This window comes from Macaca fascicularis, chromosome 2 (genome assembly GCF_037993035.2).
Source record: "Macaca fascicularis isolate 582-1 chromosome 2, T2T-MFA8v1.1".
NCBI classification, from domain to species: Eukaryota; Metazoa; Chordata; class Mammalia; order Primates; family Cercopithecidae; genus Macaca; species Macaca fascicularis.
This window is the reverse complement of record NC_088376.1, coordinates 81,642,371-81,658,875: the sequence shown is the minus strand read 5'-3', so window position 1 is coordinate 81,658,875 and position 16,505 is coordinate 81,642,371. Positions and strand designations below refer to the sequence as shown.

Below are 16,505 nucleotides of genomic sequence, written 5' to 3'. Positions count from 1 at the left end.
GATAAGTAAAAACATTAAATGTCTTTTTGTTTTTTGATGTGAAGCTTTTTTTGCAGGCTCTTTTGTTGTTGAATTTTGACCGGTGTGGCATTTACTTTTAAAATGAATATTTCTTTTTTTTTTTTTGAGATGGGTCTTGCTCTGTCACCCGGGCTAGAGTTCAGTGGTGTGATCTCAGCTGACTGCAACCTCCACCTCCTGGGTTCAAGTGATTCTCCTGCCTCAGCCTCTCGAGTAGCTGGGATTACAGGCACACCCGGCTAATTTTTGTATTTTTAGTAGAGATGGAGTTTCACTGTGTTGGCCAGGCTGTCTTGAACTCCTGACCTCCAGTGATCCACCTGCGTTGGCCTTTCCAAAGTGCTGGGATTACAGGCGTGAGCCACCGCGCCAGGCCATAGAATGAATATTTCTTTACAAATAGTTTTAAAATGAAAGGGCAACCTGGATTTGCCCTATAGATCCTTTGTAGCGGAGTGAAATATTGGAGTGTAGTATGTGGCATAGTTATCCTTATGATAAAGAGGACTGAAAAGGCTTTTTTGGTGTTTCTTTTTGTTTCTCACTGAAATTTAATTTGTGTTCCAAAATAGTGACTGTAGTTGTTTACTTTAACTTTCCATTTTAGGAATCCTGCCACAGTAGTTTTGAGCTAGGAAAAATTTAACTATAATAGCTTATTTGAGACACAATTTGGTCTGAGAATTTCATATCACCAAAATATATTTTCTTTTTTGAGTACTGCTTTTTTTTGCACTCATCAGAATCATGAGCTGTTTCAAAAATGTTTATGATGTTTTTTGAGTTCTCTTATTATCAGAAACTTCTCTTTGTCATGTAAAACCTTTTGCTGAGGAGATAATCCTAAACTGCATTGTCTTTCTGTCACAAATTTCAGTCTCTCTTGCCTGCTGCACATTGTGTGTGGGACATGTTCTTTTGTCTTAGGGTATTTTTTTGGTTTTCTGTCTGTACAGCTGATTTTCACACCCGCTACCACTGTGGCTGCTGTACAGTCTGACATTCCTGTTGTCTCGTCGTCATCGTCATCTTCCTGTCAGTCTGCAGCTACTCAGGTGAGCTTGTCTAGCTTCATAATGTGTTACTTGAGATCTGGATCTTCAGGTTAAAGTTAAGCATTCCTTTTGTGTTTAACTTACTGATGGTTTCAGTGCTCTTTGTCATGCATTTCAGATTGAAATTTAATAAAATAGAACTTCAAGAAAATGTTTTTTCTGTTAAAATTATAATACCATTAAACACAGATATTTAGGTTATTTGACGTTGGTTGGTCAAGGTTAATGAGACTTTTTGTTAATGACATTCTGTGTTTAGTTTTATCATAAAGCAGATTTATTTCTCATGTGAGATATATTCTTTTGCTTAGATTGCTTTGCAGTATTCCTTATGTAATAACTAAGTCAAGAAGGATTTTAAGTTTGAAAGTGAATTAAACTAGACAAATTTAAAATTTTAAAAATTGGTCGGGTGCAGTGGCTCATGCCTTTAATCCCAGCACTTTTTGGAGGCCCAGGTAGGAAGATTGCTTGAGCTCAGGCATTAAAGACCAGCCTGGGCAAAATAGCAAGACCCGGTCTTTACTAAAAATAAAAAAATTTAGCTAGCTGTGGTGCTGTGCAGCTGTAATTCCAGCTTTTCAGGAAGCTGAGGCAGGAGGATTGCTTAAGCCTGGGAGATTGAGGCTGCAGGGAACTATGATAGTGCCACTGGATTCCAGTCTGGGTGACACAATGAGATTCATCATTACAGAAATGCAAATCAAAACCACAGTGAGTATCACCATCCACTCACAAGAATGGCTGACACAAAGAAGACTGCTAATACTATATATTGGTGAGAATGTGGAACATCCAGATTCTCATACATTGCTGGTGAGAGGGTAAAATGGTATAGCCACATGTTGGAAAAGACTTTGGCAATTCCTCATGAAGTGAAACATACATGTAGCATGTGACTCAGCAGTTCTACTCCTTATGTTTACCCTGAGAGATGTGAAAACACATAAAAACATGCAAGCGAATGTTTATAGCAGCAGTACTCAGAGTAGCCCCAAAGTGGAAACAACCAAATGTCCTTTAACTGCTGAGTGGATAAACAAATTTTGATATATTCTTTTTTTTTTTTTTTTTTTTTTTTGAGACAGAGTTTTGCTCTTGTTGACCAAGCTGGAGTGCAGTGGCGCGATCTTAGCTCACTGCAACCTCCACCTCCTGGGTTCAAGTGATTCTCCTGCCTCAGCCTCCCGAGTAGCTGGGATTACAGGCGTGTGCTACTACACCCAGCTAATTTTTTTTTTCTTTTTTCTTTTTTTTTTTTTAAATAGAAACAGGGTTTCACCATGCCAGGCTGGTCGTGAACTCCTGACCTCAGGTGATTTGCCTGCCTCAGCCTCCCAAAGTGCTGGGATTACAGGCATGAGCCACCACGCCCAGCCTCAATATATTCTTACAGTGGAATACTGCTCAGAAATACTGATGAATCTTAAAAACATGATGGTTAGCAAAATAACCGTGGTATAAGGAATACATACTCTATGATTCCATTATATGAAATTCTAGAACAGGCAAAACTATAGTGAAAAACAATCAGATAAGTGGTATCTGGGGTAAAAAGTAGGGGGAGATTGATTGGGAACGGGCATGAGTGAACTTTCATGGTTAAAGTGATGTTCTGTATCTTGGGGTAGTAATTATATGGTATATACATATGTCAAAACTCATTGTTTTGTTTTATTGTATGTAAGTTACACCTCAATAAATTTGATAAGAATGAATTAGAATGAATACATTTTAAATGAAAACAATTTGAGTTAGAATGTTACTTTGCATGATATTGCTGTATTCTGGTATTCTTCATAATGAATATTTTAGACTGCATATGGCAGAAATGGATATTTTAGGGTCATCATTGACTTCTTATTTATAATATAATAGTTCTCAATCTTCTGGTAAAAAATAAAAAATGAGATAATAATAATCCTTGGTATTTTTGATAAAACCTCTGTATATGCATTTACAAATAAAGGCTGATTTTCATGTATTAATTTATAAAGATGATGGTCAGTTCATTTCAGGTTTCTTCTAACTTGCCCAGTGATTCTCTACAGTTTCTTAACTTTATTGGACTTTTTTTTTCCATATTGTTAAGGTTTTTCTTTCTTTTTTTTTTTTTTTTGAGACGGAGTCTCGCTCTGTCACCCAGGCTGGAGTGCAGTGGCCGGATCTCAGCTCACTGCAAGCTCCGCCTCCCGGGTTTACGCCATTCTCCTGCCTCAGCCTCCCAAGTAGCTGGAACTACAGGCGCCCACCACCTCGCCCAGCTAGTTTTGTATTTTTTTAGTAGAGACGGGGTTTCACCGTGTTAGCCAGGATGGTCTCGATCTCCTGACCTTGTGATCCGCCCGTCTTGGCCTCCCAAAGTGCTGGGATTACAGGCTTGAGCCACTGCGCCCGTTCTGAATGGGAGGGCGTGCTGCATGGGCCGGGAATCGAACCTGGGCCTCCCGCGTGGCAGGCGAGAATTCTGCCACTGAACTTTCAACTCTAAACTTTTGTTTCTGGAATGAATTTGTTGAAGTAATGATCTTTTTAAATTAACTGATTGATTTATTTAGTTATTTATTTAATTTTTGAGATAGGGTCTCACTCTGTCACTCAGGCTGGAGTGCAGTGGCTCAATCATGGCTCTTTGTAGCCTCGACCTCCCTGGGCTCAAGCCATCCTCCTACCTCAGCCTCCTGAGTAGCTGGGATTACAGGTGTGCTCCCATGCTTGGCTAGTCTTTGTATTTTTTTTTGTAGAGGCAGGGTTTCACCATATTGCCCAGGCTGGTCCTGAACTCCTGAGCTCAAGTGATCTGCCTACCTCGGCCTCCCAGACTTCTGGGAGTATAGGCGTGAGCCACTGTGCCAGCCTGAAATAATGATCTTCTTTTCTTTTCTTTTGGTTTTATGAAACCTAATAGAGCTAGACCATCGTCAACTTCCAGAACATTTTAAATTTTATTTTTCATTTATATTTGACTTTGTTCCAACTAATATTTTAATTCATTTATAAGATGTGTACAATAAAACATTAGAAAGTAAATTGGAACCATGTAAGAAAAAAGACACAAATAAAACTAGGAAAGTGGCATGGAGCTAGGAGTGAAGTTGCTGCTCAGTTTACATGTATGAAGTTCTATATGGACTTAAGCTCCTACCTCAATCATTTATCGTATGACTTGTACAAGTTGCCAAACATCTTTAATATTCATTCATATTTGTAGGGGAAAAGGATGAGTAATATATATCTTTAGTGTATAGAACATTACAGGCACTCAGTAAGTAGTACTTTTTTTTTTGCAGAAGTCGGGGATAGGAAGACTTGGGTTCAAATTCTGACTTCAGCAACGTTTGCCAGCCAGATTGATTTTGGCCAGATTCATAGGATAGCATAGTGTTTATAATACGGACTTTGGAGCCAGAATCTCTGGGTTCAAATACTTGCTGTACCATTTTATTGTTACAAGTCCTTAACCTCTCACCTCAGTTTCAATTATATAAAATAAAATAACATTTATTATATATTTCATAAGGTTGCTATGAGGATTAAATATGTTAATAAATTAAAATAGAAGTGTCTGATAGCATTTACTAAATGTTTCATTTACTGAATTGTTTCATTTACTCCTTAAAACAACTCAGCTCTACTCTCGGAGCTGTTGCTTGCAGCTCAGAGTTGTTATAAGGAATAAATGAAACAATAAAGTACTTAACGTAGTGCCTGCCACATAATAAGATACCACAAGCTACTAATTACTCTTTTTGTTATGCATTGTCTGAAGATGAGTCACAAAGTTGGTTCTTAACTTTCAGGTAACTAATAGTGAAGGGAGAAAAGCAACCACTTAAAGAATTTATAGGCCAGGCGAGGTGGCTCACACCTGTAATCTAGCTCTTTGGGAGGCAGAGGCTGGCAGATTGCTTGAGCTCAGGAGTTCAAGACCAGCCTGGTCAACATGGCAAAACCCCATCTATAGAAAAAATTTGCAGGGTGTGGTGGTGCGGGCCTATAGTCCCAGCTACTTGGGGAACTGAGGTAGGAGGATTGCTTGAGCCCAGGAGGTTGAGGCTGCAGTGAGCCAAGATCGAGCCACTGCATTCCAGACTGGGTGATAAAGTGAGACCCTGTCTCAAAAAAAAAAAAAAAAAAAAAAGAATTTATAGTTTCCAAGGTAAAACAAACTAACGACCTGCTTAGGAAAACACAGCTGATTTTAACGTATTCTGAGGAGCACAATTTGTCTTGCTGGTACACATGAAGAAAACATCTTACTTCATATTTAAGGGTATTTTTAATGTGTATAGTCAAAATAATTTATAAAAGTGGCCTTTGGGGTCCAGATTGATGTGTTCTAGGTATGAGCCTCTGTGATCGGCCTTAATTCAAGGATAGATTTTTGAGGGGCTGGAGGAATGGATTAAACTTTAGGAATTTCTCCATGGATATTGTTTCTCTTCTCTGTACTTTTGAAATGGCAGTGAGTGAGGCTGGCATTGGTAGGTGATGCTCACACTTACGCACTCCAGTGATAACTTTCCTCAAGTTCAAGACTATTAGTTTTGGAAAATTTCTGCATAACTTTCTTGAGTTTTAAAATTATATTTGCAGTTAAAAAATTTATTTATAGTTGTGAAATACCAAATCTGAAGTTGTATTTTAATACTCTTTAAGCAACAGAAGTCAGTTCAACAGTTGATTTTTCCTTAGTACTAAACATTTTTATGCCATAGTGTAAAAAATGAGAAATTTGGAATATCTCACTTCTATTTACTATGTTAAATGCTCCATTCCTTCTCTCCACCTGGCACACCGACACAAAAACAGATTTTTGGAAAGATGTTATAGGGTAGAGTGTGTTAAGAGATGAACTGGGCATGGTGGCTCACACCTGTAATCCCAGCACTTTGGGAGGCCAAGGCAGGCAGATCACTTGAGGTCAGGAGTGTGAGACTAGCCTGGCCAACATGGTGAAATCACGTCTCTACTAAAAATACAAAAATTAGCTAGGTGTGATGGTAGGTATCTGTAAACAGCCTGGCTAACTCACAAGGCTGAGGCAGGAGAATTGCTTGCACCTGAGAGGTGGAGGTTGCAGTGAGCCAAGATCGCACCACTACACTCCTGCGTGGGTGACAGAGCAAGCCTCTGTCTCAAAAAAAAAAAAAGAGATGAGTAAGAAATCTGACCCAGAGGCTGGCAGAGTGGCTCACATATGTAATCCCAGCACTTTGGGAGGCGGAGGCGGGTGGATCGCTTAAGGCCAGAAGTTCAAGATGAGCCTGGCCAACATGGCAAAACCCCATCTCTACTAAAAATACAAAAATTAGCTGGACATGGTGGCACAGGCCTGTAGTCCTAGCTACTCAGGAGGCTGAGGCAGGAGAATTGCTTGAACCCAGGAGCTGGAGGTTGCAGTGAGCTGAGATTGAACCACTGCCCTCTAGCCTGAGTGAGACTCTGTCTCAAAAAAAAAAAAGGGAAAAAAGAAAAATAAATCTGACCCAGTAAATCCGAAGGGCTGTTCTTTATTCCCCAGATAGGCTTACTGGGGAATACTCTTAGAATTGAGGAAAAAAACAGCCCTTTGGATTTAAAAGCTAAAAACTCAGCTCTACTGTCAGCAATATGACCCTCACTCTTAGGGATACTGTGATAATTGCCATAGTATTTGTTAGATTCCAGTTAAATAATTGATGTGAGGGTATTTTGGCAGGGAAGCCCTCTATAACAATGTGAGATGTGAAATTAGCAAAAATAACTCATGCAAAATGTAGACTTTTTAAAAAGTCAGAAAGTTTTCGTAACTTTATTAAAGGAAAGGTTCAGATGAAATGAATGTGGGACATCAGAGTGCCCTAATATTCTTCTTCTTAGAAAGGATGTGTTTTCTTTCAAAAGGGAAGCTCTGTCAAGGAAATCTGTGTATGTGATCTTTCCACCAGCAGCTAAGTTAACTTTGTAATATATTTAGGCAGTGTAGCTTTCATGTTTGGAATTTATTTAAACCATGTCAATATTTAAGTCAAAATGATCATAGATATTTTAGCCATATTCTAAAATATATGTGTTCACATAAATAATATATATACAACATAGTGTATGTAAGTATATACACATTTTCTTTTAGAATTCCAGAAAACATAAGGAAAATTAAAAACACAAAGTGTATTATTCTATAGAAATGGATATGCTGCAGGTTTCAGGGTTCATTGTGTCAAATCCTCATTTACTGTGAATGTACTTTTCATTTGAGGGAATGCTTTCCAGTTTTTCAGATTATTATCCTTTGGTTATCATTACTATGCAGTCTACTTTATAGATCACTTGTGGCAAATGTTAAATTTTATATTATCTTTCTCTTGCTTCCTGGAAGATTTTAATGTGCCTCTTCTAGATACTTGTTGAGATGTTTTTGGTAAACATGAACAGATTTTAATGTTAGCATAAGAACACGATGAAGAGAACTAACTAAGTGCTTACCAAAAAATTAGCCATGTAATATGTATTTCAAAATCATACATAGGAGAATACCTCAGACTTGTGAAGTTTCTATTAAGTCTGCAGCACCGAGCTGCAGGGAGTATAAAAATGAATGTTGAGATGAGAGTCTACTAGCGAGTCTCAGTATTTCACAGACATACATTTAGTAATTCTAAATCAAGTTAGATATTTGTCAGTTCAGTAGGCCAGTAATGACCCAAATGCTATGGGAAAGTTGTTCCAGAAGGGAGGAAGAAACCCTTTTCTAACCGGGGACTTTGGGCATGTTTCTTAGGTAGGGTAAGAGGGATTTTACTGGGCTTAGAAGAATGGGTTTGGCTTCAAAAGACAGCTTTGAGAAAAGATGGCATTTAGGCAGGAGGTGCTTAAATAAGAGCGCCAAATGAAGGAAGTGGAAGGTATATTTGGAGAATAGTGAGCAGAACAGTTTGGGTGAAATATGAGAACTGTGGGCTGGAGGAATAGAAACTGGGGGTTTGAAGTGGGTTTTGGCCTAGGTTGTGGAGGGCTTTGAGTGGCAATCTGAGAAATCTGGATTCTAATATTTCTTCTTCTTTTTTTTTTTTTTTTTTTTTTTTGAGACAGTGTCTCACTCTGTTGCCCAGGCTTGAGTGCAGTGGTGTGATCTCAGCTCACTGCACCCTTGCCTCCGGGTTTCAAGCAATTCTCCTGCCTTAGCCTCCTGGGTTGCTGGGACTACAGGCACCTGCCACCACACCCGGCTAATTTTTGTATTTTTAGTAGAGACGCCGTTTCACCAAATAGGCCAGACTGGTCTCGACCTTGTGATCTGCCTGCCTCAGCCTCCCAAAGTGCTGGGATTACAGGCGTGAGCCACTGTGCCCAGCCAGTATATTTTGTTTTTGCATTAAACTTTAATAATATAGTGGTTATTATCCATTTATGTTTACATTGGTATGAAATATGAGAAAAATCAGATAAGACAATCCGTATGGTTTCAGTTAAAAAATTGTTTGAGTAGCTTAGAATAGAACTGATGAAAACTTTGGCCTGAAGTATAGCTTTTTGTTTTTCTTTTTTTTTTTCTTTGAGACAGTGTCTTGCTCTGTCACCCAGACTTGGGGGGCAATGGCGCATTATCTTGGCTCACTGCAACTTCCACCTCCCAGGCTCAAGGAATTCATGCCTCAGCCTCCCGAGTAGCTGGAATTACAGGCATGCGCCACCATGCCTGGCTAATTTGTATATTTTTAGTAGAGACGGGTTCCCTGTGTTGGCGAGGCTGGTCTCAAACTCCTGACCTGAAGTGATCCACCCACGTCGGCCTCCCAAAATGCTGGGATTACAGGTGTGAGGCCCCACGCCCAGCCTGAGAAAGGACAGCTTGTTTTGGAGACAGAGTCTCACTCTGTTGCCCAGGCTGGAGTGTGGTGGTGCCACCTGGCTCACTGCAACCTCTGCCCCCTGGGTTCAAGTGATTTTCCTGCCTCAGCCTTCTGAGTAGCTGGGGCTACAGATGTGTGCCACCATGCCTGGCTGATTTTGTATTTTTAGTAGAGATGGGGTTTCACCATGTTGGACAGGCTGGTCTTGAACTCTTTACCTCAGGTGATCTGCCCGCCTTGGCTTCCCAAAGTGCTGGAAGAAAGTATAGCTTTTGAGCATCAGTTAATGATGTAGAGACAGAAAACACATGAAACTGAAGAACATTTTATAAAGCAGCAGTATATCATTTGCTTTGTCACTTTGGAGTCTCTTTTATCTCAGTTTCTCTCCCAGGGCCAGTGCTAGCCTACATATATTTGGTACATGCATTCTAGATAGACAAGAAGTTCAGCAACTTTTGGAGAAGGATTTTTCTGTCTTGCTTCTTGCTGTTTGGAAATGTTATGAATCTCAGCTGAGAGTAATTGGAATAATCTTTGCTACCATCCAGACTGGCAGTATGTTTCAAATAGCCCTGAGTGTAGCAGGAGCCACCACAGAAAGCCATTTCAGGATCATGCACACAGTCTTTTCAGTTCATGAGACGTAGTTTTCAAAGGCAGTGAATGTTCAATAACAACACCACCAAAATTTTACTAAATTTTTTAAAAGAGTTTCTTGAAAATGCTTTTCATAATTTTCACAATGGGGCAGATGATTTGATGAATTAATTTTCTTACAAGATCAGTGTCCCCTTAATCTCTATAGCTGGAACTGGTAACTTTTAAATGCAGTATGTTGCACAGTAATTTCCTCATATTCATAGTTCATACATGTATAATACACACACTGTTTATATGTATATACATACTGCTTTTATCTAGTTCTTTATGATCCTTCCCTTCTCTCCCTTCTCCTCCTCCTCCTCCCCTCCCCCTTTCATCTTCCCTCTCTTCCTCCCTTACTCCCCCCTCTTTCCTTTCTGTTAATGTCTTTTAAAAAATTGCCACTTAATATTTAAGATGTGATTATTTAGAATAATAACTCTTCTTTCCTTAAGGATTAATCAGTTCTTTGAAGTGCTCGGAGCTTTTCGTATGAAAAGCATAATATAAGTGTGTTGTCAGTATTGTCATAATGGTAATGATGTCCACATCAATTAAAACCATCTGTTTTCATCCTGATTTTCTGTTATGTGGTTCTTAGGTTCAGAATTTAACATTACGCAGCCAGAAGTTGGGTGTATTATCTAGCTCACAGAATGGTCCACCAAAAAGCACTAGTCAAACTCAGTCATTGACAATTTGTCATAACAAAACAACAGTGACCAGTTCTAAAATCAGCCAACGAGATCCTTCTCCAGAAAGTAATAAGAAAGGAGAAAGCCCAAGTCTGGAATCACGAAGCACAGCTGTCACCCGGACATCGAGTATTCACCAGTTAATAGCACCAGGTGGGATAAAACTTTCGTTGAAAATAGTTGTATTATTCATTTTCTTAGCAGACAGAGCAAAACAAAGGATGTTGATTACTTGAACAGGAGTGACACCTTTAAAACATTTTAGAATGTGAATTTTATAAATTTAATCTTAATGTGTAGCTTGAAGAGAGACAAAAAAGCCCAACAGATAAAATAAATTGTAACAATATAATAGGTTTTTTAAAATCAAATAACATTTGATTAACATCTTTAAGTGCTGGTCTCTCCTTATATTGATAAAACCTTTTAGCTTTAAAAAAAGATTTGCCTGTAGTTTATTTAATATACTTCAGTGGGATAATTTTTAAAGCTTATAAAAAAGCAGTATACTATTTTGTTTAAAGTTGTTATCAGTGGGAGAAATTTGTCACTTTGAAACACAGAACTATGCATAATTATTTTCCTTATGTTGTTGCCTTTTTCTGTCTTTGATTTCATCTCTGAGAGGATCATCTCAGGCAATGAACTGAGTCATTGTCTTTCTTCTCAAGCTTTGAATTCAACCTGTGCATCCTTTACTTTATCCAGATAATCTTGCCTCATGGTTCTCATACTGAAAATGTGGGGGCCATCTAGAGTGACCTTGCTGCCTTTCTATTCATCTCAGAATTTCTCAGGATTGAACTTTCTTTACTTTTAATAAGATAAAGAGTTACATGTATTCTTAAACTTAGCACCATTTGCCCCTGTTGTTGATCCTACCTTTTTTTTTAAACCTTCTTTAGTACTTAATTGTTAGAGCATCTTTTATCTTCTCATACTAGACCATTTCCTTTGTTTCTCAACCATAATTAGGTCTCCCTTATTCTTAATGTATCTGCATGTTTTTCTAAATCACTATAACTGTAGCTTATTTGAGTATGTGTGTGTGTATGTGTATGTGTGTTGCACTGGGCTAGACACCTTATAAATGTTTCATTAAAAAAAAAAAATTCTGGCCGGGTGCAGTGGCTCATGCCTGTAATCCCAACACTTTGGGAGGCTGAGATGGTGGATCACTTGAGGTCAGGAGTTTGAGACCAGCCTGGCCAATATCGCGAAACCCCATCTTTACTAAAAATATAAAAATTAGCGGGGCATGGTGGTGTGCACCTATAGTCCCAGCTACTTGGGAGGCTGAGGTATGAGAGTTGCTTGAACCTAGAAGGCAGAGGTTGCAGTAAGCCAAGATTGCACCACTGCACTCCAGCCTAGGTGACAGAGCAAGACTCTGTCTCAAAAAAAAAAACAACTTCCTTTGTTCCAGCAACCTCATTGGGGAAGCATCTTCTTTCTGTCCTTTTATAACGCTGCTTTACTTTTTAAAGACTTGTTTTACACTTAGGTGTAAGTGTAAAATATTCCACTTAAACCTATTTCACTTCTCATGTTTCCTGTGTTAATATTGCCAGCATTATCTACATCACTGAATCTCAAAACTGTGGAATTGTCTGATTACCCTAGTTAGAAATTTCTCCTCGCTCTGAACTTGTATGGTCCCTTCTGGTTCTTTTTCTTTTATAGTTATTTGTATACTGATCTTAGCTTCTCTGCTAGATAGTAAGCTCCTTGAGGGTAGGATAATAATATTGAGCATTTATGTATGTGTGAGGCACTGTGTTAGTACTTTACATTAACTCTTTAATCCCTTTTTAGATTCACCTTTTCATCTTTGTATCTTGACAGCGCTAAGTTGTACCTTGTATGTACTTACCTATATTAGGTGGGAGGTACATATTTGTTGGATTAATAGTTCATTTTTTTTCCCCACTTGTATTTTAGGAATTATTGCAGTCTTTCTTATTGGTACTAATTAGGTATCACTATGGTTAGAATTGTTAAATGTGAATCTTATGTAAGTAGGCTTTGATATAATGTATAAAGTAATAAATATATTCATAGTATAATTAGACACTTTTTTTTTTTTAAACCTCTGTGTGCTAGGCGCTGCTCTCTGTATGGCATAAAAGCTGGGTTTTTACACTACTGTTTTTACACTACTATTCTCAGCCTCAAACCAGCATCCGGCCAGTTTTGACAGTCAGTGTGGAGCAGTGGTGACCCATGGTGCTTAGAATGACTGCTCAGGGACAATTTCTAGTGATTCCTGAAGTTTTGATAAATTATAATGAAGGGTAGGTTAGTTTCTTTCCAAAGAGAATGTTACTTTCAGAGAAAGCTGGGAACTATTTCAGGGTTAGTTCAAGCAAGGAGATCTAGTTTTGGATTTTTCAGTCCCCCTTAACTCTCAATACCTAGTTCTGAATTGCAGCTTATTCCCTCTTTCATTAATAGTGTGATAATATGCTTGTAGTTTGCGTTCCTCTGGTGGTCAATATCTTGTGTAAGTATGGAGGAAACCAGTAAGCCAAAACCACCAGAGTCTCAGGTCAGTTTTAATTCCAAATTCAGATCTTATGTGTATTACCCAAACTCCAGTTTTCCGTGATGTTGATTGGAAACAAAACCACTCAGAAAATCCTAAACTACTTAAAAGTTTCTTAAGCCTTACACTGCAGTTATTCAAAGCCATTCATATCTTCTATTAAGGCTATAGCTATATTTTTCACCTTTTTAGTTTTTCTGCTTTTATTGGTAAGAAGTTAATCTCGGCCTGGTGTAGTGGCTCATGCCTATAATCCCAGCACTTTGGGAGGCTGAGGTGGGCAGATCACAAGGTCAAAAGATCAAGACCATCCTGGCCAACATGGTGAAACCATGTCTCTACTAAAAATACAAAAATTAGCCAGGCATGGTGGCGCGCGCTTGTAATTCCAGCTACTCGGGAGACTGAGGCAGGAGAATCACTTGAACCTAGGAGGCGGAGGTTGCAGTGAGCCGAGATCGCACCACTGCATTCCAGCCTGGCAACAGAGCGAGACTCAAGTCTTTAAAAAAAAAAAAAAAAAAAAAAAAGTTAATCTGAAGCTAAGATATTTTGAGAGATTCTAAATTGATTATTTGTCCTCAATAAGAAAAATGTTCCTTCAAGTCATTTTAAATGTAAAACAATCTACTTGTATTCTAATGTAGTGTGGTCTAATAATTATCGTAGTGTACATGGATATTGTTTTCTTATATGTATTTTTAGGGTGCTAAAGTAACTTGGTTTTCTTTATCATTTCTTTTTGAAGGTGGAATTTCCACTTGATACTTAGTAAATTCTATTTTTAATATACAAAATAAGGTCAAACTTTAAATGTCTGGAAATATGAACTGTATTAGAGCTGAAGTTTTTTTTATCACAGTTTTTAGAGATTTTATGAAACTAGTTTAATTGGAAAAATATATACTGTTTTTTGTAGACATTAGTTCATTGTGTAGTGAGAAGGTCCTGTATTAATTAATCTGCTCCAGCTGCCCTAACAGAATACTATAGACCATGGCTTAAAGAGCAGAAATTAATTTTCTCACAGTCCTGGAGGCTGGAAAGCCCAAGATCAAGGTCTGGCAATGTTCAGTTTCTGGTGAGGGCTCACTTCCTGGCTTGCAGATGTGCTCACCTGGCCTTTTCTTGAGTGTGTGGTGGGTGGAGGGAGCAGAAGCTCTCTGATGTCTTTTCTTAAAAGGGCACAAATCATGTCATGTCGGGGCCCCACCCTATGACCTCATTTAACCTTCGTTATTTCCTTAGAGGCCCCATCTACAAATACACATTGGGAGTTAGGGCTTCAGCATATGAATTTTGTCCCACACTCAGTCCATAGCAGGGCCCTAGACTCAGTTAGGATCATAGGTTCTTTTAGACCTAACGCTGTCCTTAATAGCCAGATGATTTTAGGCAAGTCACTTAACTACTCACAGTTTCTTCATCTGTAATGTGTTGGATTGGTATAGTACCCTGTCACTTTCATGGGATTGTTGTACTGAATGAAATAGTTTGTGTTACTTTTTTTTTTTTGAGATGGAGTCTTGCACTGTCTCCCAGACTGGAGTGCAGTGGCACAATCTTGGCTCACTGCAAGCTCGGCCTCCTGGGTTCACGCCATTCTCCTACCTCTCAGCCTCCCAAGTAGCTGGGACTACAGGCACTCGCCACTGTGCCTGGCTAATTTTTTGTATTTTTAGTAGAGACAGGGTTTCACCATGGTCTTGATCTCCTGACCTCGTGATCCGCCCGCCTTGGCCTCCCAAAGTGCTGGGATTACAGGCGTGAGCCACTGCGCCCAGCCAATACGTGTTACTTAAATAATAGAATTATATATATGTGAGAGATGATGTCAGCCATTAATTCTCTGACTATAAAGCCACCCTAAGAAGATGTTTATTAAAATTAGAGAAATTAACCAACATGATAGGATTTTTATTTCAGAGCACTAGGTGTTTTCTTTGACAGAGGTATTGCTTCACATAGCCACATAATTCTGTAATATATGTGCTTATCAGTTGGACTTATGGACTAATATAAACATACTTTGATTTCTGATCCAAGAAAAATGTAATTTAGATGAAAGGATAGATTGCTAATCTATTGGATTGTCACAGCTCTAGGATATAAAAAGATTGCTTACTTACCAGAGCATAGAAAGAATTGTTACTCTTTTTTTTTTTGAGACGGCGTCTCCCTCTGTTGCCCAGGTTGGAGTTGCAATGGCGCGATCTTGGCTCACTGCAACTTTCGCCTCCTGAGTTCAAGCAATTTTCCCACCTCAGCCTCCTGAGTAGTAGCTGGTTTTACAGGCATGTGTTACCACGCCTGGCTAATTTTTGTATTTTTAGTAGAGATGGGGTTTCACCAAGTTGGCCAGTCTGGGCTTGAACTCCTGACCTCAGGTGATCCTCCTGCCTCCGCCTCCCAAAGTGCTGGGATTATGGGCATGAGCCATCGTGCCCAGCCAGAATTGTTATTCTAGTAGATATAATATCCATAGTACTTCAAGAGTATGGTAAATTTAACTTAAAACTTTACTTACAAAGTTGAATTGAAGTGGGCCTTTGCTCTTACGCTTGCAAAAAAATCTATTTACTTATCTGTAGGAGGGAAATAATAATACCCACTTATACCACAGGCATTTTGTAAGTATGAATGAGAGACATGTGAAAGCACTTTGAGTCCCTTGGATGAAGGGCACTCTATAGAAATCCAAGATTTAGTTAATTCACCCTTTTTGAATACTGTATAGCATAGTCTGTATCAACACAGTTTTAAAGGGCTGACATAAAATTTTCAGTCTTAGTGTAAAGTACTAGCCCTAGATATTATATTATTATATGAAAATTATTTTGTTGATTTCCTTTTTTTAATTTTATTTAAACAATTAGTGGATATTTATTGAACTTTGTAAATGCCTCTTTTTTGGATGTTAATCAGATGTTAATTTCTGTAAAGGATTCCAAAATTTTAAAATAATAACCAAATATAAAAATGTTTTTTTAAAAAGTTATGGAAAATTTTTATAAAGTTGTTACAAATGTGGTTGAACACAAAAATAGATGTAAGGTATAATATAGTCTTTCTCCTAATATTCCAAGGTTAGGAAAAAAAATTGCCCTGTCTTTAAATCTGTGTTAAATTTGTGTAATTTTTACCTGATATTAACATTAAGCAATTGTTTCAATTTATCTTCTTGTGAACTCAGTTTCCATTCTTAGGGAGGATTTCACCAGCATCTCCCTTTCTATAAACATGTGTCACCAGTTTGCAGAAAAGGCATAATGATGGGGGGCTCCCTACCGTTTGATTGTGCTAATTCTTACATATATTTATTCCTGTTGCGAGTGGCTTCTTTGTGGAGAAAACCTCATACTGTCACATCAGTCATTGAAGGGTTTTTTTGGTGAGGGAAAAAGGTTAACAAAATCCCTTATTTAGGTAGCATGGGCTTCTGATTGTCTCATTCTCTGCAAGCAAAACTAGTGTTTTCCTAGATTTAGAATGGCCCCTGAGTTTCAGTTCTTAGTTACAGTGATTATTTAACTGTGCTACAGGATTTACACGTCTTTTGCTTAATCACATTAAATTATTATACAAAACATTTTCTCTTCCTGGGTCAAATGATATACCCTCATCTCAGCTCAAAAATGGAAACTCATTTGGAAAGCTTTATAAGTAATTACCCTATTAGTTGGAAGCAAGTTTAGATATGGATTAGAAA

The 16,505-nt window shown here is 38.3% G+C and overlaps 1 protein-coding gene across 50 annotated transcripts in view; it reads left to right on the top strand.

The window, feature by feature from the left end:
* PHC3 (polyhomeotic homolog 3) overlaps positions 1-16,505 on the top strand; it is a 94,318-nt gene that overhangs the window by 34,465 nt on the left and 43,348 nt on the right. For 37 of the 50 annotated variants that reach the window (XR_012430837.1, XR_012430845.1, XR_012430830.1 and 34 more), the window contains 2 exons: positions 978-1,076; positions 10,158-10,404. Coding sequence is in view for 18 of the 50 variants with exons in the window: in XM_005546357.4 (XP_005546414.1) it covers positions 978-1,076; positions 10,158-10,404 (346 nt within the window). In the remaining 32 variants the exon portion in view is untranslated. The remainder of the gene's footprint in view (positions 1-977; positions 1,077-10,157; positions 10,405-16,505) is intronic. The other 13 variants (XR_012430852.1, XR_012430846.1, XR_012430849.1 and 10 more) reach the window with 1 other exon arrangement.